Source organism: Lemur catta, chromosome 6 (assembly GCF_020740605.2).
Source record: "Lemur catta isolate mLemCat1 chromosome 6, mLemCat1.pri, whole genome shotgun sequence".
Taxonomy (NCBI): Eukaryota; Metazoa; Chordata; class Mammalia; order Primates; family Lemuridae; genus Lemur; species Lemur catta.
Window position 1 is genome coordinate 9009269 of NC_059133.1, and position 24962 is coordinate 9034230.

At 44.1% G+C, this 24962-nt stretch overlaps 1 protein-coding gene and 1 pseudogene across 7 annotated transcripts in view; both read left to right on the top strand.

Moving 5' to 3' along the window:
* Positions 1-24962, top strand: part of FAM227A (family with sequence similarity 227 member A) — a 78029-nt gene that overhangs the window by 17533 nt on the left and 35534 nt on the right. For all 7 annotated transcript variants that reach the window (XR_006735674.1, XR_006735675.1, XM_045552859.1 and 4 more), the window contains 5 exons: positions 1843-1966; positions 4125-4232; positions 5615-5694; positions 14011-14098; positions 17740-17834. Coding sequence is in view for 5 of the 7 variants with exons in the window: in XM_045552859.1 (XP_045408815.1) it covers positions 1843-1966; positions 4125-4232; positions 5615-5694; positions 14011-14098; positions 17740-17834 (495 nt within the window). In the remaining 2 variants the exon portion in view is untranslated. The remainder of the gene's footprint in view (positions 1-1842; positions 1967-4124; positions 4233-5614; positions 5695-14010; positions 14099-17739; positions 17835-24962) is intronic.
* LOC123640788 lies at positions 16797-16997 on the top strand (annotated as a pseudogene).

Here is a 24962-nt window from a genome sequence, read left to right on the forward strand (position 1 = left end):
TAAGTTGTATGATAACCCATACACTGATTTATAAGGCAGCAGTTACAAAAAATACAGTAGAGCTACATATACCAATTGGGAAGGATGTAATGATATGTTTTACATTAAAAAGCAATTTATACAACTCTGTACTTTTATATATATGTATGTATATGTGCCTGGAAATAGAAAACAACTTGGAAAAATATTTACCAAACGCTTAGCAAGGCTTATCTCTTGAGAGTGAGGTTATAAGAGACTTTCCTTTTCTATTTTATATTTTTCTGTTTTATTTAAATAAGCATGTAATTTTTAAATTAAAAATGTGAATATACAAATATACTTTTTATATGTGTGTGTATCTATATATATATGTGTGTGTCTGTTTGTGTGTGTGTGTACTTAAAAGATTGCTAGAAGAAAATATAAGTGAATATACATGAGTTGGGGGTGAGGAAGGACTGTGCAAAACTATTGGTAGCATATATGTCACACAACATTAAGAACTCTTAGAAATCAATAAGAAAAAATCAAACACTCCACAGACTCGTGGACAAAGTACATAAACTAGAAATTCACCAAGGAAGAAGTATGAGTGGAAAAAGAGTTCACCCTTAACAATAATCAAAAATACAAATTGAAACAATAATAATTTGATATTCCCCTTCATCATTAGAGTGCATAGATTAAAAAGTGTATCTGGGCACAGTGGTGCGCATGCCTGTAGTCCCAGCTACTTGGGAGGCTGAGGTGGGAGGATCATTTGAGCCCAGGAGTTCGTGTCCAGATTGAGCAACATAGCAAGACCCTGTCTTTAAAAAAACCAAAAAAATTTAATTCCCAAGGTGGTTAAGGATGAAGGGAAACGGTCTTCTCACAGTCTGGGTGGGAAGTGAATTGATATAATCATGCCAAAAGGCATTTATACTAGTTTAATGACCCCTAAACAAGTCACCTAGGCTTTATGTGCCTCACTTTCATCATCCATAAAATGGGGATAATAACACCTCTTTGAGTTGTTCTAATAATTAAATGAGATGATGTTTGTAAGGTACCTGACATATTGCCCAGCACACGCTAAGCCCCCAGTATATCATAGCTGCTATAATTACTATTATTATACAATCCTCTGGAGGACATGATCTAACATACAGGAGGAGCTGCTTTCATTTATGCATTTATTCATTCAACAAATTTTTGACTGCCTACTATGTGCCAGGCACTGAGATAGCTTAATAAATAAAAATAACTATTCAGCACAATTTCTAATGTAAAATCTTGGACACAATATCCAGTAAAGGGAGATGTTTAAGTAAATTTTGATATGCCCACTCAGTGCAATGTTATGAAGGTCACTATTGGGAAAAAAATCCCAAAGAGTTTATAATAACTCAGAGAAGTGCTTATATTATGACGTTAAGTGGGTAAAGCCAGATATAAATGTATAATTTGAGCTCACCCATAGTTAAGAAGCAACAACAATAACACCTGTATATTAAAAAAAAAAACACCCAGTAAGTAGTATTTACTGTTGCCTTTGGGAGATAATAATATGAGGAGGTCAAATATATCTTGTTATCTTCTTGGCTATTCTTGGGGCAAGCTGCAGAAGAGGCTGAGCAACAGACCACATGAAGAGATGCTGGGAGAGGGAGAAGGTTGCTAGCCAAGCATGGCAGGGTGCTTAGGAGTGATCCTCGGGTAGGGAGCTCCTCCAGACGCAGAGGCCGCCAAAGACAGAAATTGCTCCTTTATGGACAGGCAGGCAGCGTGGTGTTGGGTAAAGCGTTTTATCACAGATCCTTTCTTAAGTCTGGGTGTGGAAGTGCTGAGAATGTTGCCCGGGCTCTGCTTGCCCCCCAGACGCTGCCGTCACTTCTGAGCAAAGGCCTATATACCAGCTTCTGCTGCTGCTTCCCACAGTCCTGGTTCAACACACATGAATTCAAGTCTGACATCTGCAACACCATAAGCCTGTGGATTACAGGTGAGAGGGGACTCTTTTCTACTGGGGAAAGCAATTATGGAAAAACATTTTCCATTAGAGCCTAGGTATGTAATTGTTTGCCATAGCACTCCTTCATCAAGGCAGTCTTCCTTTTCTCTCCTTAACATTAAAGAAAGGGAAGTGTGTAGGTGGAGCCCCAAGGAACATGAATTTTTCTGCTTCCTCAAAATAGCTGGACCATCCCTTCCTAATCTACTTTTTATGCTCAACTACATCTGCAGAGAGCAAGAGGCCTTCTCCTAAGGAGATACGAAAGTTTCAGCACCAGGCCGAGCCCAGTGGCTCTTGCCTATAACCCTAGCACTCTGTGAGGCCGAGGGGGGAGGATCACTTGAGCTCAGGAGTTCAAGACCAGCCTGAGCAAGAGTGAGACCCTGTCTCTACTAAAAATAGAAAAAAAAAAGCTGGCAAAAAATTTTTTAAAATTAAAAAGAATCAAAAAAATTAAGGAAAAAAAAAAACAACAAAGTTTCAGCATGGACCATGATGGACCCAGGACTTGGGGAACCAAAGGCAGTATGCTGGTTGGATACTCTCACCTTTCCACCCTCCATGTGACCCCAGGTGGCAACTGTAGCACCCCTCTCCCTCTAGCACACACCGTGCCAACTTGATGCTTGCTTTTTCAGCTACCTTCCAGTTCCCTTCCCCACTTCCCCTATCTCAACCTAGACATTTTCTAAGGCCATTAAAAGCTACTAGTTATTGAGAGATTCCTGTGTATGCGGTACTGTACTAAGTAAGCACTTTTTCCATTTCCTATTGTGTTGGGGCTCCCAAGACCACCCTCACATTAGGAGATTTGCTAGAAGAACTCACAGGTCTCTGCATATAATTGTAGTCATGGTCACCATTTGTTATGGTGGCATGGTAAGCATACACAGCTGGGTCACAAGGGAAGAGTCAGGCAGAGTGTGGAGCAATCCACATGCAGGCTTCCATATGCTCTCCCTCCCACAGGGAGTCAAGCAGAGCGCACTCATCCCCTGCAGTGAAAATGTAGCCGCGTATGTGTGATGCCTCTGCCCAGGGAAGCCCATCAGAGCCCCAGTGTCCAAGGTTTTCATTGGGGTAGTCACGTAGACACCTCTGTCTATCACGTGGCACAGTTCCAGCAAAGCAGGTATTCAGCGTAAGCTCTACTGTTTGTACTGTGTAGGCACAACGAGCCACTCTTTATCAGTTAGAGAAAGTTTTATGTCAGTGTAAGAAACTTACTAGACAAGGTTCCAGATGCAGCCAAGGGCCAACCTTGCAAGCAGGCCTTTCTAAGTGTAGCTGTCTCAGGCCTGCTGTGCTACCTATTTTCTACACACCCTTTTAATCCTCTTAAAATGCAGGACCAAAGAAGTCCAACAGCCAACGAATGAGGGGGCAGGCATTCAGAACCTATGCCATTCCAAAGCTGGGCTTTGACCATCATGCTATCCTGCCCCCCATTTTCCGACTCTCTTCTCTTCTTGCTGTTCCACCTTCCTGCTCTCCCTTTCATCCAAGGCTGTGCCTCCTTCCCCCAACTCCTCCCTGGTAATAAACTTCTACCCACTTACCATGTCCAACGGAGCCAGCAGCTTTGCATAGTGGCTCAAATGTCTCAAGTAATCCTCGGAAGCATCACCATCAGATATGTACGGAAAACCCATTTCTGGCATTTAGCTAAGTGTGATGATATGTTGAACAAACATTTTCTAAGCACTTACTGTATTATTATAATTATGTGCCAGGTCCAATGGTAAATCCCGAAAGTACAAGGATGAATAAGACCCAGCCCCTGCCCTCAGGGAGCTCATGCTTCTGCAGGAACAGAGGAGATAGAGAGGAAAACAAATAACTGCAACGCCTTCACATTTGCATAGCACATCACAGACTCACAGGCCCTGCGATCTGACCCTCACACCCAGCCATCAGTGAGGCAGGGCAGGCATTATCATCCCCATTTTCCGTGAAGAAACCAAAGCCCTTTGGAGAAGAGCCTCTCCCAAGGCCACGAGGCCAGCATGGGGCAGTGCTGATGCTGAAAGCCCAGCCTCCCTAGAGCAGCAGAGGGTCCCCAGGCCTCTGTCTTCCTTGGTTCTCAGTTCCTGCTTCCTGTTCTCTTTCACAGACGTGTCCATCCTCACTCTTAACTCCCTCTTAGGTACACGTCCTCGCCTACAGATCTATGAGAGTTGGGACTACTCGGAACTGGATACAGAGAGATTCCGGAGAGAAGAATTATTGCTGCAGAGGAAAAAAATGTTAAGGGGTAAGATACTAGCTATGGCCTCCTGCCCTTTTTGCCCCCTGCCACACCTGACCATCATCTAACTGAGGCAGGGGAGGGCCTCAGCATTGATGTCCTCAGGCCAGGTTCTGTCTCGGGTACCTCCAAACCAGCCACCAAAATGACCAAAGTGTTAATGCTTATGAGCTGCAGTCAGAGTCCATATGCATAATTGTTGGGATACTGGGTATGGGATTTTATGTTCAAGTAGTAGATGCCAGTTAATGGGTGTCTACTATGTGCCAGACACTGTGCTGGGTTCGCTACCCATTTTATTTCATCCTCAGGACACCCTGCTGAAGTACACATTAAATCCACTTCACAGATGAGGAAACTAAAGTTCAGAGAAGCAACTTGCCCAAGGTCAACGTTATTATTTCACTCAACAGACACGTAATGAGCACTGTGTGCCAGGCGCTGTGCTCGACGCTGGGAACAGGGCCGCGGAGGAAGCACCGTCCCTCCTTACAATCTAGGCCACACAGTCATACTGCAGGGGACTGGGTGCCGTGATGGGGGTGGGGGGGGGCAGCAGGGGAGGGGTACCCAGTCCAGGCCTGGGGAGGTCCATAGGTGGCATTTAAGCAGAGATATGAAGAATGTGTTGGTCGAGGAGCAGCAGCATCAGCATCTCTCCAGATCAAGTGAATCAGATTCTGCAGTTTGCCAAGATCCCCAGTGATCTAGAAGCACATTCCAGTTTGAGAAACCCTGGTCTAGGGCACAAAGGAAGAGAACACCTGACAACCCCTGGAGCAGGGTTATGGTGCAGTTATTGGCTGGAAATTACAAAAGCCACCACTTACTCGGGGCCGGATACTTTTATCTGTTACCTTGTAAGCATTTCCATTTATTGACCCCCTAATAGATATGATTTCCCAGTAGTCATCATGCAAACTAAGGGAGTTTTTTCAAAGTGAAAAAAAAATCTAACCCATAAATTATCTTCAAATTTAGTGACCTTTTAACGAATCTTAAACTTAACAGTTTATGAGCTTGATAGTTTCTTTTTTAAGGATTTAACCCAACATTTATTCATTTCTATTTTGCAGGGTTCTGAGTTGTTGGTTTTTCTTTTGAAGCCAATACTTTTTTTCCTGTAGGTTTAGTGCTGGCCCTGGGCACAGGGCTCCACATACATTATTGCCTTTAATTGGCTCATCAGCCCTGGAGGTAGACAGTATGCACTCTTGAACAGGATCAGAGAGGTAACTTGCCCAGCAGGTGGAGTCAACAGAGAGGCTAGAGTTTGCCTGGGTGGCTGTCACTGGCCTCCAGGGAGGGGCTGTCCCAAAGCTCCTGGTCTGTAAGCTTCATTGCCCTGTGGCAAGAAGGAACTAAAGAACAGCTTTTCCCTTCCTTAGGAAGAGAGTTTTTTTCCTTCGCTGGTAATATAACTTCCTACCAGAAGCCAGAGGAGAGCAAGAAGTCCGACCACTCTCAGGTAAGTGGGGCAGCCCAGACCCAGACTCCCTGAAGCCCCATAAGCTTTGGAAACCCTGGGTTCTTTTGGAACACAGATGGCCTCCTATTGGCTGCACATCTCTGTTCCCCCTGACCCTGTTCTACCCCATCTTCTCAGTGAGGGGGCCTGCGAGGCGCCCAGACCACCTGTGGGTGAGAGGAGCACTAGGGGCAATTGCAGAAATGCAGAGATTGGGAGGAGACAGGGAAGGAACCAGCCTCTAAGAGTAAGCTGCAGTGCAAGATGCTTTCATATCTTTTTTTCTCCATTAATTCTGATGGCAAGCTTGAAATCTGGCAGTCATCCCTGACACCCACTTCCTCCTCTGCCCTACTGATGTTTCTGTTGACATACCTCCCAGCACCATCCACTCTTGGCCTTGCACTCCCACCAGCCTAGTCTGAGCTCCCATGTTACTGCAGTAGGCTCCTAGATGGTCTCCCACAGGCTGTCAGCTTCCCCACAGGCAGCCTCTCCAAAATGCAAAGCTAATTACATCATCCCCTCACCACCTGACCCTATCCTATCCCCCCACCCTAAAAACCCTCCTTCTAGCCCAAATAAAAAACAACTTCCACACCCCAGAAGGCTTTCTCTGATCTTTGGGGTAGACTGACCTGCAGGGCCCTGCCTCTTCTGGACCAAACCCTTCTCCACCCTCCTGAACTCTTGGGGCTCCTGCCACAGGGGCCCTCTTTCAGTTCCTTGTGTACACCACACTCCCACCCTAAATGTGGTCTCTCTACCTGCTGTTCCTCTTGTCCCAGGCAAGCTCCCATCACCACTGCCATTGTCATCGTCAGCATTTCCTCCCAATTTTAACTCCAGAGAGGTCACATTGGTAGCATGAAATTAACCAAATGCCATAAATAATGGCCTGCTTTCTCTGAAGACCTGGAAAAAAATAAAAGTCCAGAAAGGGTTTGGCAAACTATCAATTAGGCCTTTCAATACCTGTTTTTATAAATAAAGCTATATTGGCACACAGCCACGGTCATTCATTTCCTATTGTCTACAACTACCTTTGCACTGAAACAGCAGAATTGAGTGCTTGCAATAGAGACTTTATGACCTACAGAGCTGATCTGGCTCTTTTCAGAAAAAGTTTTCCAACCCCTGGTCTGGGAGATACATGCTCATCCTTCCATCTCAATTCAATCTTTTGTAGGGGAGGAAAAATCTTTCCTCCACCCTCTTAGGCAAAGTGTATGGAGCCCTACAAATTAAACTGCTGAAAGACATTAACAAGAGAAAGGCATTCAAATTTTATTTGATGTTAATATTTTTACATGATATGGGGATGTCATAGGAAAGAAGTGAAAACCCCAAGGAAGCAGTTAGGCATGATAGCTTATATACCATTTTAACAAAGAGCAATAAATTGTGGAGAGTCAACAAGACAAAGGAAAAGGTGTTTGGACTTCTAGGGATGGTAAATTGTGGAAAGGTAAATACATGGGGAAGCTAAAGGAAAATAAGCATTATTTCAATTAGGTTTGTTTATGCAGAGTCAAGGTGGTGGGTCTCCAGTGATGAGTTATTTCTTCTTCCTGGTACAGGAGAGACCAAGGGGAGACACCTTCACAAACGAAAATTTATGCCCTGCTTTTAGATGGAAAAGGGGAGGGTAGAGAGCTTCTCCTCCATCTGCTCTTTCTCAATTGCCTTCAGCTTAAAATAACTCTTATGCCAAAGTCATATATTTTGGGGTGGCATGTTCTGATCCCCTTCTCTCTCATCCTTGGGGTTAGCTTTCTGTCTCTCCGGGCTGGATGAGGTTCCTTACTATGCTGATATCCCTTTCCTTCAGAGCACTCCCGCAATTATTCAGTCATTATTCTGATCATGGCTGTCTCCCTACTAATCTTTAAACTCTAGGACAACATTCCCACTTCTAATTCCTAAATGCCCCATTCCTAAAGCCATGTTCATTTTTAACAAATAGTATATGAGGCTGGATTCATTGTTAGAACAGCCTTCCCCCTTTGTTTGGTGCAGGGTTGAGAGTGTTTCCACCCTGGAACATTGGCCGAAGGGAGGTTTGGGACGGGTGAAGGGTGTGCCCTTCTTTTGTAAAGTGGAATTAAGGGCTGTTGTGAATACCAACCTGCACATTCTCAGGGCAATCATTTTAGAAAACAGTTTGAAAGGAAATTTGAGGATCTGGAAATGGATGCTCTTAGAACTGTCAGTCCCATTAGTCCTTGGAAGGTCTCCATGTCTCCACAGGGTCTGAAGCTCTCTGGTTAAGAGCCAGTCTTCATGGGTTCAGATTCTAGACTGTGCGGCCCCGCCCCTCAGCACTCAGCACTGCCTGGCTGCGCCCCCACACTCCCCTCGCGTGTCCAGGATCCCCCTCCTCAAAACACTTACACTCTGCCTGCCTTTCAGACTTCTTCCACTGCGGCTGCCTTGCGCCACTCGCCGTCCACCCTGGCACCTCCCAGCCTGCCCCATCTGCAGCCTCCCCATCTGGCCCTGCTCCGCTCTGTGGCCAGCTCTGACCTGTGCTCTGGACCTCACCCCTCTGGCTTCCCAAGGAGAGGTGCTGTTAGCACCCTCTCTGGCACCGTCACTCTCTCCTGCTTTGTGGGACCATTTCCACCATTGAACAAAGGTGCTTTAGCACCTCTTGTTTTTAAAAAGAAAACCTCCTTTGACTCCACATCCTTATTTCTGCTCACTTGCACAGCAGAACTTGTTGTAAGACATGTCTGCACCCAGGTGTCCTTTCCTCACCTTGCACATGCCCTCAGTGACGCCAGTCGGGCTCCAGCAGCAACCAGACCCTATGTGGTCGGACTTTGCAATCACTTCTCTAATCCATGTCTTCTGTGGGTGGCCACTCCCGCCTTCTGGAAATGCTTTGTTCTCTCAGCCTCCATGTTGCCAGACTCTTGCCAGTGTCTGCCTTCCTCACTGGTCGCCTCTTCTCAGTCTTCTTTGCCCACTCCCTGTCCTGTAGGTCCACTCTGCCCCAGGGCCCCTGCCCTACTCTGTCTACATATTCTCCCTAGGCAGCCTCATCTGGTTTGGTGGCTTCAGATATCACCCGTGTGCCAGTGACACCTAAGTCTCCCTCCGCCATGGCTTCTCTCAGAATTAACCTTGGTCTGCCCACTGGCCCTCTCGGCCTCACCTGGCGGACCTCAGACTTAGCAGCACTTGACCCCCCAACCCCCAGTGTCACATCTTGCCTGTCTGACTAGTCGCCCAAGCCCAATCTCCACATAGTGACAAGAGTGACCTTTTACAGGAGTATATCAGATGGGGGTCACCCCCTGCTTAAAACGTCAAACAGCTTGGTGCACTTGGCAGAGCAGTAGTGCACTTGGAATAAACTCCATGCTCCCTCACCTGACTTGCCATGCCCTGCAGACCCCACTGCCATGCCCTGCAGAACCCAGCCACTGCCTCTTCTCCAGCCACCTTGCACCCATTCCCTCCCCCAGAACCAGACACCAGCTCACCGGACTTCCTTCTGCCTCCTGCACACTCCAGGCCCACACTCATTTGGGCCTTTGCACTAGCTGTCACCTCTGCCTGGAACGTGCTGGCTCCTCCTGCTCCCTAGTTTCACTGCTGTTGCCCCAGAGGTGCTGCCCCTCCCCCCAGCCACTCTGTTGTCACATCACCTACTTTCATTCCCTGTGCAGGGATTACCACGATCTGCTCTTCTTCCCATGGGGCTTATGTATGGTTTAGAATTCGCTTTAGAACAGGATCTCTTTTTCCTTTATGGCTGTTCTATCTCCTTTATCCCTAGAATAGACCTAGCACAGAGAAGGCATTCAGCAACACTTCTGGACTTTGTGAGTGAGGTCACATCTGCAAATTCTTGGCCCTGTGCTTGGCAATAATGGTGCTCTATCAGTGTCAGCTCCCACAAAGTACGGAGGGAGCAGGTGCTGCAGAAGGACAGCTGTCACTCAGAGACCACGATCAATATGTTTCTTAATGTTTTGATACTGCCTGTCACAACAGCCTGACAAATGTATTTTCTTTGTACTGAAATACGTAAAATCTTCTGACAGTTATTTCAGGAACCCAGCGAAGAGATTTCATTTTCTGCCCCAGAAATAGAAATAATCACAAACTCTGGAACCTTGAAAGGAGCTGAAGTGTTAATGGGAAAACCAGGATGGAGAGAGTAATTGAATTCTGCGGTGGGGACAGAGCTTCTCTTGTCATGAACAGATACATTCCCATCTGCTCAATGCAGTAGCTGGCTATGCTCAAAATATGCTTTTCAATGGCAACAGTCTGTCTGAGAGTCCACAATTGAGAGAAATGAGTTGCAATTACTTTAAGTCTGTGACTTGCCATCTGCCCTCTTCTTGTTTAAGTGTTGGGGATTTGCACAGTGAGAATGAAAAAGTATCTAACCATAAATCTGGATTTTGCTATGAGACCCAGCTATAAATTAGGGCTCCTACCTATTAGAGACTGAGTCATTTATTCATTTAATAAATATTTTAAAAGATAGTGAAAGATAGGCTAGGCATGGTGGCTAACACCTGTAATCCCAGCTACTTGGGAGGTTGAAGCAGGAGGATCACTTGAGGCCAGGAGTTGGAGACCAGCCTGGGCAATAGTGAGACCAGTATCTACAAAAAAAAAAGCAAAGAAAAGAAAAAAATAGACAGTGAAAGAAGGCCTCATAAGGAGGAATCATCAGAGTTCTTAGTTGCAAACAACAGAATCTATTCCAGCTACTTTGAGCAGAAAGAAATGTATGGAAGGATACTAGTGGTGCACAGCTCCCCTGGAAGAGCCACTGTGTTAGCTTCAGAGGCTGTGCTGCCAAGAATGATGCCCAAACCATACTGCCCCTGCGAAGGCATGCTGCTGTGCACCGATGTTACTGGGGACTGGAAGCTAAAAGCTCTACTCTGCTTCCTTTGAAAAACTAGCTGCCCCTGTCAAAAGTCTCTTCAAAAACCCAAGTCTGCATGTTGCCCATTTCCTCACATTGCTCATTTCTATCTTGAAGTTTTAGGCAGGTGCATGCATCTGAAGGTGGAGCCTAGGAGAAAGATCTGAATCCCAGCCACAAGCTGGGAAAGCAACATAAGTCTTTTTCTCTGGGGAATGAATCTCATATATGCGGACAAAGAAGGGCACACCCATAGCAAATAATGCCCCTAGAAGGTGCCACTCCAGTTGAGATCCAAAGGACAGGAGTCAGCCATTGAAAGAGTAAATGGAAGAACCTTCCAGGAGGAAAAAACAGTATGTGCAAAGACCCTGAGGCAAAAAAAGCGTTTGGGTATTCAGGGAACAGAAAGAAGGCCAGTGACACTGTGCTCCAGTGAGTGAGGGGAAGAGAGGCAGGAGTCAAGACTGGGGACATTGGCAGGGGCTGGATGCTGCAGCGTTGGGACCGTCATAGGAAGGAATATGGACATAATTTAAGTGTCATAAGAATTCATTAAAATAAGGGGACGACATATCTTATTTACTTTTTTAAAAGATGGCACTATCTTCTGAATATGGAGAATGTATTGGAGGGACACAGAAGACCAGCTAGGAGGCTTCTGTGGTCGTCTAAGAGACGGTGGCAGCAGGTGGCAAGAAGCAGACAGACCCAAAAAGTGTTCAGGAGAGAGATCTTACACTTGTTAATGGATTGACTTTAGGAGTGGGGAGAAGTGGGGAAGAAAGGACGGAGCTTAAGGATGCTCTCCAGGGGTGTGGCTTAGGCAGCTGGAGGCTGCCATTTGCTGAGATGGGAAGTGTAGAGTTTCGGGTAGAGGAAAGCTATCAAGAGTTCAATTTTGAACTTGCTAACTTTAAGATGCCTGTGAAAAGTGCAGATGGAGGTGTCAAGTGGGTGAAAATACAAGACTGGACTTTGGAGGGGTGGTCTGGGTTAGAGAGAGAACAGTGTCTACTCAAGCCAAAATATGGGAACTGGGAGTGAATGACCAACACAGAGCCACAGGCAAAGGCAAAAAACACCAGGCCTGCTCCCAGAAGACCCAAATTTCCATCTAGGTAATGCCACCTATTCACTTTAAGCAAATCTGAGCCTCCGTGTTCTTATCTGCAAAATGGGCATCACAACTGGTATTAATTCTTATAGATTCAATCTGGGGATAGGTGATGTCACATAGATTGTCATCTAGTCCTATCCTGTCAGAATGTCTACTGATTTTAACTGGAATTTCCCCGACTTCCAGAGTGTGAGTACAGTCATGGTCATTAACAGTAATGACCCAAATTCCTCTACCTGGGGCCTATACCTGCTGATACCAGATCTGCACAGCCCACTCCCCTCTCAGACATTTCTGGGCATCCCCAGATTGTATCACACAGTGGCTCAAAAATAGGCTCTCCCTGCCACTCTGGCCCCATCATACCTGAGCCCTCAGTGTGCCAAAGCTGAGCAGCAAGGTGACCAAGGAGAGTAGAACAGCCCTGTCTCCTCTGCGGTATGGTGAGACAGGGGGTCCCAGAGCAGTCTTCCTTTAAACCCAACCCCAGTGATAGTCACCTTGCCTCCCACACTCACGGGTGGTAGCTGGTCACAACATGAGGAAATGGATAGGAAGGCACTTTGTAAGTGGAAGGGCAGAATCCTTAGAGAGAGTCCACCGTGTACATATTTTGTGTATATCCTCTCCAGTCCTTACAACAGCCCTGCAAGGTGGGTAATTATTACTTGTTATCTTTATGGGACAAAGGAGGAAATAGACTCAGAGAGGTGAGTGACTTGCCCCAGGCCACACAGCCCACTGCAGCTGGTATCAGGGCTGCCAGTCTGGGCTCCTGCATCAGCATGCTGCCTCTCCAACTATAGGAGGGTCTAATAGCAAAGCCAACCTGGTCTCCTTGCGTTGTTCTCTGCTCCACTACGGATCTCACTGAGGCCCATTAAGAATGAGCACTGATGCTTCATTGAGTCCTGGGAGTGTTTTCCCAGTAACCACTTCAACACTATAAAAATCAGTAGCTGTTGGACAGCCAGCTGCATAATGTATGGGAAGTCCTTTCAGCTTTCTCCTGCCCATTCAACTATCACATTTATATAAAAGCAAAGTGGTTGTTGTTGAGGCTGGTGGACTGCTTGTCTGACACTTGGTGGGCCATCTGTTTAACATTGTCAAACTCCTACTCATTCCTAAAGACAGAATGAGAGCGTCTTCTTTCCTTGGAAGCCCTCCAGCTCTCCCTCACACAGTCAAGCATTCCCCACTCTGACTTCCCATAATAGTCTCTTTATACTGCTTGTGGCCAACTGTGAGTTGTTCCCCAATATCCGTTGTCCCCTTCATCTATGAAAAGAGAACCTGTGATTTTTGGCTGGGCAGGTACATGGCCAGAATGAAGACTGTATCTCCTAGCCTCCCTCCGTCTATGTGCAGCTATGTGATTAAGATCCAGTTAATGAGATACAAGTGCATGTGCCATGTGGCAGTTCTGGAAACCTTTCTTAAAAAAACAGCTGTGTGAACCCTTCCTCTCTTTGTCCTTTCCTCCCTCCTGCTGCCAGGAATGTGACTGCGATGGCTAGAGCGGCAGCTGCCATCTTAAACCCTAAGAACAAGGGCCCCATCTTAGGAAAGGTTGAGCTTTGAGCTGGAAACAGAGTCCTTGAGAACTTAACACCGCAGCAGGAACACCGTGTGAGCTCCAAACTAGCCTACCTTAGAGTTTATGTGAGAGAGAAATGGCTACCTAGTTTGTGCACTGTTATTTTGAGTCTCTGTAACTCACATCCAAATGTAATTACAACTTATATTACCACTCTCACAAATATGTGACACTTTCCGCACCTCAGTGTAGCTATCTATTTATTATCTCCCCTGCTAGACTGGGAGTTCCTCAAGGCAGAGACTAGGTTTTAATGTTTGCCCAGTGCCAGACACATGAGTCTTGCCCAATGAAATGTTTACTAAAGGAGGTGTAATGAGTGATCATGTAAAAAACAATGACAGCAGTGTTTTTGGACCACTTACCATGAGCTAATCATGCACACTTTGCGTGCATGAGGTGACTTAATCCCACAAGAAAACCAAGGCAGTAGAGAGGTTCTGTGACTTGCCCCAGATCACCAACCATTGAATGAGGATTGAGATTGGAACCCCAGTCGGCCTCAGTCCCCAGCCGGTGTGCTTCCACATCAGCCTCTCCTGGCATTGTCCCGCGGTACCTGGAGGGTCTGCCCTTGTGGAGAACAATGAGAAAGCTAAGAAATTGCATGTATTACTTTTTTGTATTTCTCTCACTACCAGTTTTGCTAACTTTGTTCTCCCCTCTCTCTTTCTCTCTCTCTCTTTTTGTCCCCTGGAGTCTTCTAATGTAAATTTATCCAGTGAAAAATGCTCTTCAGCCAAGCAGAATTCAGAAGAAAACACAAGAGCACAGAATACCGCAAAAGGTACATTGACTACCAAAAAGGGAAATGTAGGCTTTTTTTTTTTTTTTTTTTTGAGACCGAGTGTCACTTTGTTGCCCTGGCTAGAGTGAGTGCCGTGGCGTCAACCTAGCTCATAGCAACCTCAAACTCCTTGGCTTAAGCGATCCTACTGCCTCAGGCTCCCGAGTAGCTGGGACTACAGGCATGTGCCACCATGCCCGGCTAATTTTTTTTCTACATATATTTTAGTTGGCCAGCTAATTTCTTTCTATTTTTAGTAGAGACGTGGTCTTTCGCTCTTGCTCAGGCTGGTCTTGAACTCCTGACCTCGAGCGATCCACCCGCCTCAGCCTCCCAGAGTGCTAGGATTACAGGCGTGAGCCACCGCGCCCGGCACAAATGTAGGCTTTTGATTTAGTTATTGTCTCCAAAACCCTGCTCTCTTGGGCTTGTCTGAACATAATTTGCCACCTACTTTACACTTGGGGTTCGAGCCTGGGCCTCGGCACCAAGTAACATTTTATGAAAGGATGTGTAATAGTTGTCTTTTCAACTCAATGAGCCTGATTAAGCTCCACTTTTGTGATGATTAGTTCAGCACAGTGCTGATGTCTGTGAGGAAGAGAGGTTGTTGACACTGGAAGAAAATAGATTTAAGATGTGATTACTGCTTCTCCCCCTCACCAGAAACCAGCATGTATTGAGGTAGGAACTGATTTGCCTCCATGTTTTAGTTTATAAAGGTGATAAGTGAAAACATGGAAAGGTCAATGCCATTGAAAGAAAAGTTCAATGTTATTTACAGTTCCCCCAGAAACCAGAGCACAGCATGCCATGCAGGCCTTCCCCTTGAGAATTTATCAGACTTTCTTGGTTCTTTGTCACATAATTTTGGACTGTATTTTGGGCATTTTAACATTATGAGACTCTGAGTTTTGTTTAAATGAAGAGAGAAGGTTGGGTTGTTTTGTTTTGTTTTGTTTTGTTTAACAAGCAATTCACCCAGTTAGGTTCAGACCGCAAGTTCTATTCTTTTTCCTGTAGGTTGTTGTCTCAATGTCCCTTCAGATTTCAAAACTTTTGGAGTGCTATTTGGATCTGTCCTACATATGTGACACCCAGGGACCACGTTGGAGACCAGAGCAGTGATCTACCTGAGAGTTCTGTACTCAAAGCCTTTAGTATGCTGTTTAGGATCAGATACACATACATATGCACAGCTCTAGGGTGAGCACAGGCATTCGTACACAATTTTATGGGATTCCTTGTTTGATCTCCTCTGCATTGTTCCGCATACTCTGGCTCCAAAGATCCTCTTTTCTGGTCCTCTGGCTAGAAAGCTGGGACTTTAGTGTCTCCACTCTTCTGCATACTTCCTGTGATTGGGTCTAGCCAACTGGGAGGAGGACAAAGAAAACAAGCAACAGGGATTCCCTTCACTCTCTTTGGACCACAGCTTCTCTGGTGCAAGACAGGATTCCACTCTCTCAGAAGTGCGGAAGCCTGTCCAGCTGCCACTTCTGCTGCTGCCACTACTGTCACAGGGTTGTAGCTTCAGGAAGGGGCCTGCCTAGGGGAATGGATGGGAGAGAAAAACAAAACAGAATTCCCCTACTTTTGCTGTCCCACCGGGATCTCCCTTCCCGCTCCTTGGAGCACAACAGAGGGCTTCTGTTGGCTCTCTTTCTGTCTTTGCCTGGTACTTGGTTCTGGGGCTCATGTTGCGTTTGAGCTAGCACACATAGGAGGAAACATAAATCCAGAAAGCATACTGTCCTGTGGCTCCTGTTTTGAGTTCTGGTTTCCTTCTCCAGTTCACCTGCTACCATTTCCTTTTTGGAGTCCTCAGATAGCTTCCCCTGCGTTCTGTCGGGGTTTTTAGTTACATTTGCTGGGAAACAGGGGAGAGTGTCCTTGTTCCATCTTAACTGGTACTAGAACCCCGATTGAGGTGTTTTTTTTTTCTTTTGGTTCTATTTTTCTCACTCCATTTTATTCTATTTTGGGGGGAAGTTATACATTGTGTTTATATTCTTTGTTGCAGTGGTTCTCAATGAGGGGCAATTTCCTCCCCAAGGGACATTTAGCAACGTCGGGAGACATTTTTGGTTGTCACAATGTGGGGAGAGGTTGCTATTGGCATGTAATAGGTAGAGGTCAGGGATGCTGAATATCTCACAATGCACAGGACATTCCCACACAGCAAAGGGCCATCTGGCCTGAAATGTCAACAGTGCCGAGGCTGAGAACCCCTGCTCTGTCGTATGCCTTTGAAATTCTATCGTGCATATTTAACTGCATCTAAAGTTAAATAATATCTTAACCCACTCCCTTTCCTGAACAAAACAAGGACCTTAGAACAGTTTAATTCCAATTCCTTTTCTCCAGACTTAAATGCTATTCTGTCCAGTGCTTTTAGTTATGTCCTATTTTAAAACCTCACAATTTGGATATATTAATTATTAGATATAATAATATTTATGTTATTATAGGGGCTTTTTTTGGTCTTAAATTATTTTATTTGCCTACTTCTTGAAGCTCAGGCCATCTTTCTGGGATCATTTTTCATCTTCATAGTAGGGGAGGGAAATACACACACACACACACACACACACACACACACATATATACACAAACATATAATCTTTCACAGTTTCTTCATCTCAGGTTTCTTGGTAAGTTCTCTTAGTTTTTGTTTTTCTGAAAATGTCTTTATTTAATCACTTCTCGGCCTTTTGGCTAAAATCAAGTGTAGTATCTGTTCTTATCAATTTAAATGTCTTTATTTCATCTTTGTTTTTGAAGGATAGTTTTGCTGAGTACACAAATCTAGCTTAACAGTTATTTTCTCAGTGCTTTGGTGATTTTATCCCACTGTTTTCCAACTTCCCTTGTTACTGTTGGGAAATCAGTAGTCATTCTAATTGTTATCTGTTTGTAGATAATCTGTTGTTTCTCTCTGCCTGTCTTTTCTTTTTTCTCCCTAGAGATGAGGTCTTGCTCTGTTGCCCAGGCTAGAGTGCAGTGGTGCGATCATAGCTCCTTCCGGCCTCAAACTCCTGGGCTCAAGCAATTGTGCCCCCTCAGCCTCCCAGGTAGCTGGGACTACAGGCTCTGTTTGTCTTTAAGATGTTCTCTGTGAATCTTCTCCTCCAGAAAAACCACAGTTTTGTGCAAGAATAGGATCATTTTTTGTCTCTTAATCACAAAACCCTTCCTGATGCTGCTTTTTAAAAGATTTTACATCTTTCCTTCCTTATTCTGTGACCATCCTGTATCCTGTAGAGAATTCTAAAATGGTACTTGTACATAATAAGTGCTGTACTTATTATGTACATGTCTTTTTTTCTCACTAAACTGTGAGTTCCTCAAATATAGTCTATTTCTAGCATCTAGCATGGACCTGGTACATAATAGATGCAGTAGCTATTTGTTGAATGGACAAATGTGTGGCCTGCAGGTATATATCTGGCTAAAATGCAAATGGAATTATATGAATTTACCTGAGCTACTTCCGCTAGCATCTCACGGAGATCTGAATGCATGCAGGCGTTTTCACTCTAACAGGAAGCTGAGCTCTACCATATGCTCTTTCTCACCACAGCTGGCAAGCTCCAGTGATTTTTTCTTTTTTCTTTTTTTTTTTGCTAATATATTGACAGAGCATTTTGGTCGTACCCTGGTCTTGAGGAAAGCTACACAACAAGTCAAGAGGATATCAGCAGCAAGAGAATATGAGAATATGCTTCCTCGAAAAGTAAGTACATGATTGGAAATTTAATAGTAGAGGTGTTTTAAAAGGGAGCAGGAGATGTGGCTAGAAAGTCTAGCTCTGTGACAGTGTCTGAGTGAGAATTGGGGGTATTTCTGATTATACACTCAGGTGATACATTCAGGAAATTTTCTGAGGGTAGTTCCTGGGTGAGTAGACACAAGCTGAGAGAGTGTTTTGTCTGGATTTTGATCACCTGCTTGAAACTCAGGAGCCTGTGTGTAATGGAAAGTGAGCACTGGCCTCAGTTGCCCACTCTACAAAATGGGACAGTAATTCCTAGGTCATGGTGTTGCTATGCGATTTACCTGAGGCAGTGATGATAACTAACATTTAAGCATCACTTACTCCATGTTGGGCACTATACTAAACCTTGTACAAGCAGTATATTTTATTTTATGGTCACAGTCCTCTGAGATAGTTACTACTGTCATTCTCTCGCTTATTAATGAGGACAGTGATGCTGAGAACAGGTGACAAATCTGTCCAGGATCGCGAAGCAGCTAGGAGATGGAGCCGAGACTTGCATGCAGATCTGTCTGGCTCTGAGCCTGAGTTCTTAACCACTGAGCTTCGCTCCCGCACAGCAGCCAGCACTGGGAAGACTCTAAATTCATGTTCTCTTCTCCTCGCCTCTCCCAACTCCTTCCCACAAACCTCAGTGGATGGTAGTTTAGATCAATGGAACCCTCAGTCTCATTTAGTGGAAAGAGGCCCTGAGGACTCTGAGCAGGGTGAGAGGTTTTGGGCTAGCAAGGGAGTCAGGCCATAGAATTTGGGGCAAGTACAGTGAGAACTGTAGACTTCTTAAACCTTCTACATTTCTCCCTATGTATTAGCACTGCCTATTTCCCCTCAGCATTTGGCAGTGGAACTTCTGAGAAGTAACTGGGCATGGTGGAAAAGACAGGCAGACATAGGTTCAAATCTTGGTGCTACCTCTCACCAGCTGTGTTGCCTGAGCAAGTTGTTTAACCGTTTTGACTTTCTTCTCTAAAATGGGAGAAGAAAGCCCAGCAGACTTACGGTCCTTCATGCTGACGGGGTGGGTAGGTTTGCTCTCAAGGTAGGACGAAAGGAGATGAGCAATCAGTCCTATTCTGTGGCTGTCTTGGTGAGGACGGAAGCCCAGCATTAGAGTGGGTGGTGGCAGATTTTAACAAGAGCCACAAGCAGCTGAGAGCTGAGTGCCCGGCAGGGAAAGGTGGAAGGGAAATGCCAAGGCATGCTCAGTTGTTGGTGACCCCTTCATGAGGGCCTCGATGGATGCTCCTGAGCAAACAGCCAGCGTATGATCCCACCACTTTAAGCACAGCTTTGGTATAATCTGTCACCCATTCTTGTTTTTTAAGCATAGTTTTTATTGAAAAGGTTATCTTTGCTCTTGGTAAAAATTCAAGGAGAAAGCAAGCATACATGCTTACAGAGGAAAGACCAGGTGAGAACTAAGCAAGAAGGTGGCCAACTGCAAGCCAAAGAGGGGCCTCAGGAGAAACCAAACCTCTCGATACCTTGACCTTGTACTTCTAGCCTCCAGAACTGTGAGACAGTAAAATTTCTGTTGTTTAAGGACCCACCGCAAAACTCAAACAGTATTAAAGAGTACATAAAGAAAAGTAAATCTCTCTTCCACTTTAAACCCTATGCCCATTCCCCAGAGGCAAACACTGTTTTCCCATATATCTTCCAGAAATGTTGGATGTACATCAAGGAATATAAATCTTTTTTTTAAACAAATTGGGATATTATATTCACTATTTTGCACTTTGCTTTTTCAACTTAACATATAATACCTAACATTTATTGAGTGTTTCCTATGTACTAGACATTGTTCTAAACACATATATATATATATATATATATACAAATTCCTTTAGTAGTTACACAACCCTAAGAAACAGGTTTTATTTATTATCCCCATTTTATGAATGAGGAAACTAAGGCTCATAAAAAATACCTTACCCAAGGTCAAATATCTAGTAAGTGGTAGAGCCAAATTTTTTTAAAGCTATAATCCATATGCCATAAAATTCAGCATTTTAAAGTCTGTAACTCGGTGGTTTCTAGTATATTCACGAAGTTGTGCAATCGTCATCACTATCTAATTCCAGTACATTTTTATTACCTAAAAAAGAAAGCCAGGCACAGTGGCTCGCACCTGTAATCCCAGCACTTTGGGAGGCCAGGAGTTGGAGACCAGCCTGGGCAACATAGCAACACCTCTTCTTTACTAAAATCGTTTAAAAATTAGCTGGCCAAAGTTAGCCAGACATGGTGGTGCATGCCTGTAGTCCTAGCTACTTGGGAGGGTGAGGTGGGAGGATCATTTGAGCCTAGGAGTTTGAGGTTGTAGTGAACTATGATCATGCCACTGCTCTACGAGCCTGGGTGACAGAGCAAGATCTCATCTCTAAAAAAAAAAAAACAAAAACGAAAAGAAACTCCATGCTCATTAGTAGTCACTTCCCATTCTCCCTTCCCTCATCCCCTGGAAACCTGGAAACCACTAATCTACTTTCTCTCTCTATGGATTTACCTGTTCTGGACATTTCATACAAATGGAATTATATGATATGTGGCCTTTTGTGTCTGGGCTCTTTCCCTTAATATGATGTTTTCCAGGTCCATCCTTATTGTAGCATGTATAAATAGCTCCTTCCTTTTTATAGCCGAATAATATTCCATAACAGTATATGAGTATGCCGTATTTTGTGTATCCATTCACCAGTTGATAGACATTTTGGTGGTTTCCACCTTTTGGTTATTATGAATAATTCTGCTTCTGTGAACATTCACATGAAAGTTTTTGTGCAGAACTATGTTTTGTATTCTCTTAACATTTTGGGGTCATATGGTAACTTATGTCTAACTTTTTGAGAAACTGCCAAACCGTTTACCACAGTGCTGCAGCATTTTACATCCTCACCATCTGTGAGAACTCCAGTTTCTCCACATTCTCACCAACACTTACTTTTGTTCTTTTTGTTATAGCTGTCCTAGTGAGTATAAAGTAGTATTTTTTTTTTTTTTGAGATAGGGTCTTACTCTGTTGCCAAGGCTGGAGTGCAGTGGTGTGATCGTAGCTCACAGCACCCTCAAACTTCTTGGGCTTAAGTGATCCTCCTGCCTCAGCCTCCCAAGTAGCTGGGACTACCGGCACGTGCCACCATACTTGGCTAATTTTTTTATCTTTTGTGGAGATGGGGTCTCCCTGTCGCCCAGGCTGGTATCAAACTCCTGAGCTCAAGTGATTCTCCAGCCTCAGTCTCCCAAAGTGCTGGGGTTACAGGCCTCAAGTAGTATCTTATTGTGGCTTTGACTTACATTTCCGTAGTGACTGATGATATTAAGCACCTTTTCACATGCTTGTTGACCATTTGTATATCTTCTTTGGGTTAATGTCTATTCAAATTCTTTGCCCCTTCTTTGATTATGTTGTTTTTCTTTTTATTGTTGAGTTGTAAGAGTGGAGCCAGGATTTTACTCCAAGCTGTCTGACTCCAGATCCCATGCTATAAATCAGACTCTACTAACTTCAGTATATCTTAGAAAGTGATCCATATGAGAGCACATGGAAATCTATCAAGTTGTTCTCATGGTTCAAGGAATCTGTGTTCCATAATTCATTTATAGGGCCTGTTGGTGGACATGTAAGTGATTCTATTCTTTTGCTATTATAAACACTGCTGCTTTCAACATCTTTGTGTGTGTGTGAGCATATGTGTGTGCATGTGTTGTGTTTCTTGGCTTACATGTATAAGTGCACATGTAAGGAAAATTTATAGAAGTGGAATTGCTAGATCAAAGTATGTGTATCTTAAATTGCTCTCCAAAGAAGTTGTATGAATTTATATTCCCACCAGCAGCGTAAGAGAGAGTTTCCAGGTACCCTTGTAAACATTATGCATTGTCAAATGATTTATTGCCATTCTGATGAGGGGGAAATGGTTGTTTCAATTTATTGTTGTTTATTTTGGTTTTATTTTTGTTTCATGTATGAATGAAATTCAACCTATTTTCTATATTTATAATCCTTCAGGATTTCTATTTCTGCAAAATGACTTCATATTTTTGTTGGTATTTTTTCTTATTCTTAGAAATAGAAACATTTCCATTTCTAGGGTTCTTAGCCTTTTGCTTATCATTGACTTGTAGAAGCTGAATTCTTTGTCATATGTTTAGCAAAAATGTTTCCTATTGAATCTTTTAACTTTAATCATGGTGTTTTATGCTAGAAATTTTAAATTTTTATAAGGTCATATTTAGTAGTCTTTTCTTTTATGGCTTCTGAATTTTATTTCTTGCTAGATCTTTTTCATTCCAAGATTACATGAAACATCCTCCCAAATTTTTTCTCCATATTTTTATCACTCACTCTCAATAAAATCTTTATTCACATAACGCCAGAGTCACCAGGGGTCACTCTGTTTCTTCAAATTTAGCTAAAGATTGGTTCAAACATTTGTTATATGATTTCTTTGAAGTCCAGTACCCTCCCAAAAATGTCTGTGAACTCTAGGGGGCTGACGTTTTGTCTGGCACTGTGCTCCACGTCTGTCCTGCGCATGCTGAGCACCTGCTGTATCGGCCCACCTGCGGAACTCACCTCTTGCCTTGATTTTCACAAAACCACACACACAAGGCCTGTGTGTGTGTGTGTGTGTGTGTGTGTGTGTGTGTGTTGTGTGTATAGAAGATTTTGCTAAGTGATGATAAGGGGGTGCCCATATCACAGCAGTGCAAAGAATTTTAAAGTTAATATTAGTTGCCTTAACCCTTTAGCCATAACCACCATGTGCTAGGACATCCTCCTTCAGTCCTCTCCACTCTCCTGTCTTCCTTCCTTCCCCCACTGAACTCCTGCTCATTTCCAACACACGGCAGAAGCGTGCCTTTGCCTTTGCTCACTCACACTTGAGGCTCTCACCTGCTCACCCAGTAGCTTGTCATGTGCTTTGTAAATAAAGACAGCCCCTCTCTGTACTGAATTATGGTACCAGCTAAGACAATTATTTACATCCCACTACACTAGGAATAGGAGACCTCGGTAATTTTTTTAAAGAATTTTTAAAAACATGTATCTAGCATTTTTAGATGTTTTGTCATGAGTTTAGGGTGTCTTTTAAAATTTTTAAATGCATACACCTATGACCTTGCAACTCCAGTTCTAATAATCTGTCCTATAGAAATGTCCATTACAAGGCTATCCCTTATAGCATTAATCTGTACCAGCAGAAAGTGAAGAAAACTTAGATTTCAGTAGAGAAATAGGTAAATTGCGAAATGTCCATAATAAGGACACTCTGTTGCTATTAAAAACAATTAGGCATATTTATGCCTTCTGATATGAAAGAATGTCAGTAAACGATGTCTAAAGTTAATAAAATCAAGAAAATAGTACATGTATTTAGATAATGAGTGAAAAATTAAAGTTATAAATCATTATGTATAAGATGATTCCATTTTTATTTTTGAAATGTTTTTGGTATAAAGTCAGTACATGTGTATGAAAAGGTTTCAAAGGATGCACTGAAAAATATTAACAGTATTTATCCCTAGTAAATATGAGTAAGGGTGAGGAAGACTTTTACTTTTACACCTCTACATTGCATGAATTTTTCACAATAAACATGAATTTATTTTGTAAAAAATATTTTTTTCTCTCAGAGGTAACAGAAAAATAATATCTAAATGGCAAAATAAAGGCCTTTAAAAAAAAAGAGTACAGTTGGCCCAGAGCAAGAGAAAAGATGTTCCCACTTCAGGTGGTCCCATCTGACATGTGTCCAGAGAGGGGACCAGACTAGACTTGTGTCCAGAGGTTACTGAGGCACTGGAGAGGTTTAGGTTGGAGAAGGCAAGACTTGGAGGAGTCCTGAGAGCTCTCCTCACATATTTTAAGGATGGTCACATAACCTGTGACCCTAGAGGAAGAAGGGTTGGAATTACAGAGAGTCTGATTTTGATTTTTATCTAGGGTAAAAAAGAACTTCCTATGAGTCCAAGTTGTCATCTCACACCCTCTTTGCTGTCTGGCTCTGCTGCGGTCTGCTGGTTCTTTTTCTAGCGCTAGACCAAGTCATTCCTCTTGCCAGGTCTCTGGTGCTAACCCCTTAACACTAGCTCCTACTTTGCTTTCTATCTGCTCCTTGGATCTGCTCTTCCAGAACTTCTCTCCACTTGCCCACTGCTCCTTCTTTGCCTAGTGCTGTGGTTATGTGCCAGGCCTTCTCATTTCTCATTTGTCAGGTCCCTGTACCCAGACCTGCTCCCCTGCCTCCTGCCTGGGAGAAATCGGATACTTAACTGACAGGGGAAGTGAATGTTTCTGGAGGTAACACATTCCTTGTTTCCAAAACTAGGGAAGCAAAAATGCACACTTACCTGTTGAGAATGTTACTGAAAAGATGTGTTTCTTTGCTTATAAGTAATAAAGCTGTCTCTGGCTAACTTGGGTGAAAACTGGAAGAACATTACATAGCTGGAAGTCTGGAGAATCAGCCCAGGGACCAGAAGAGTCAAGGCCGTTGCAACCTTTGAACCATCCGGAATGGGCAAACCTCTGGGTGTTTCAGTCCATATTTTACCCCGCTCGATACTCAGAATCCACGTGGCCTCTGGAGGAAGGGAGGCAGCAGGAAGTCTAGGGGCTGAAGGGGTGGGGATGGAGCCCAAGGAGTCCCCTCTTCACTTAGGTGTTATCAAGGACCATGTCACAGCATGATACCGACATCTTACACTGGAGACAGCAAACCCCTCTGCATATAGCTGCTGATCTTGGAAATGGGGAACTGGTGGAAACCCTGCTAAAGGCAGGCTGTGACCTGAAGGTTGTTGATAAGCAAGAAAGACTGCCCTGGCAGTGGCCTCCAGGAGCGACTGTAGCCTTGCGGTGGACATGCTCCTTAAAGCAGAGCAACACTACGCCTGGAAAGCGGAGCATCGTAACAGCATCAGGGACCCATCAACAGGCTTTACTGTGACATTCCAGCAAGATCACAGTCTGGAGACCAGGCTTACTCGCACACCCCTCTGGGATCTGGCTTACTGTCAGCTGAAGGCCAGCGAGTGGCAGAAGGTGGCCCATTCATGGAACTTTACAGATGACCACAT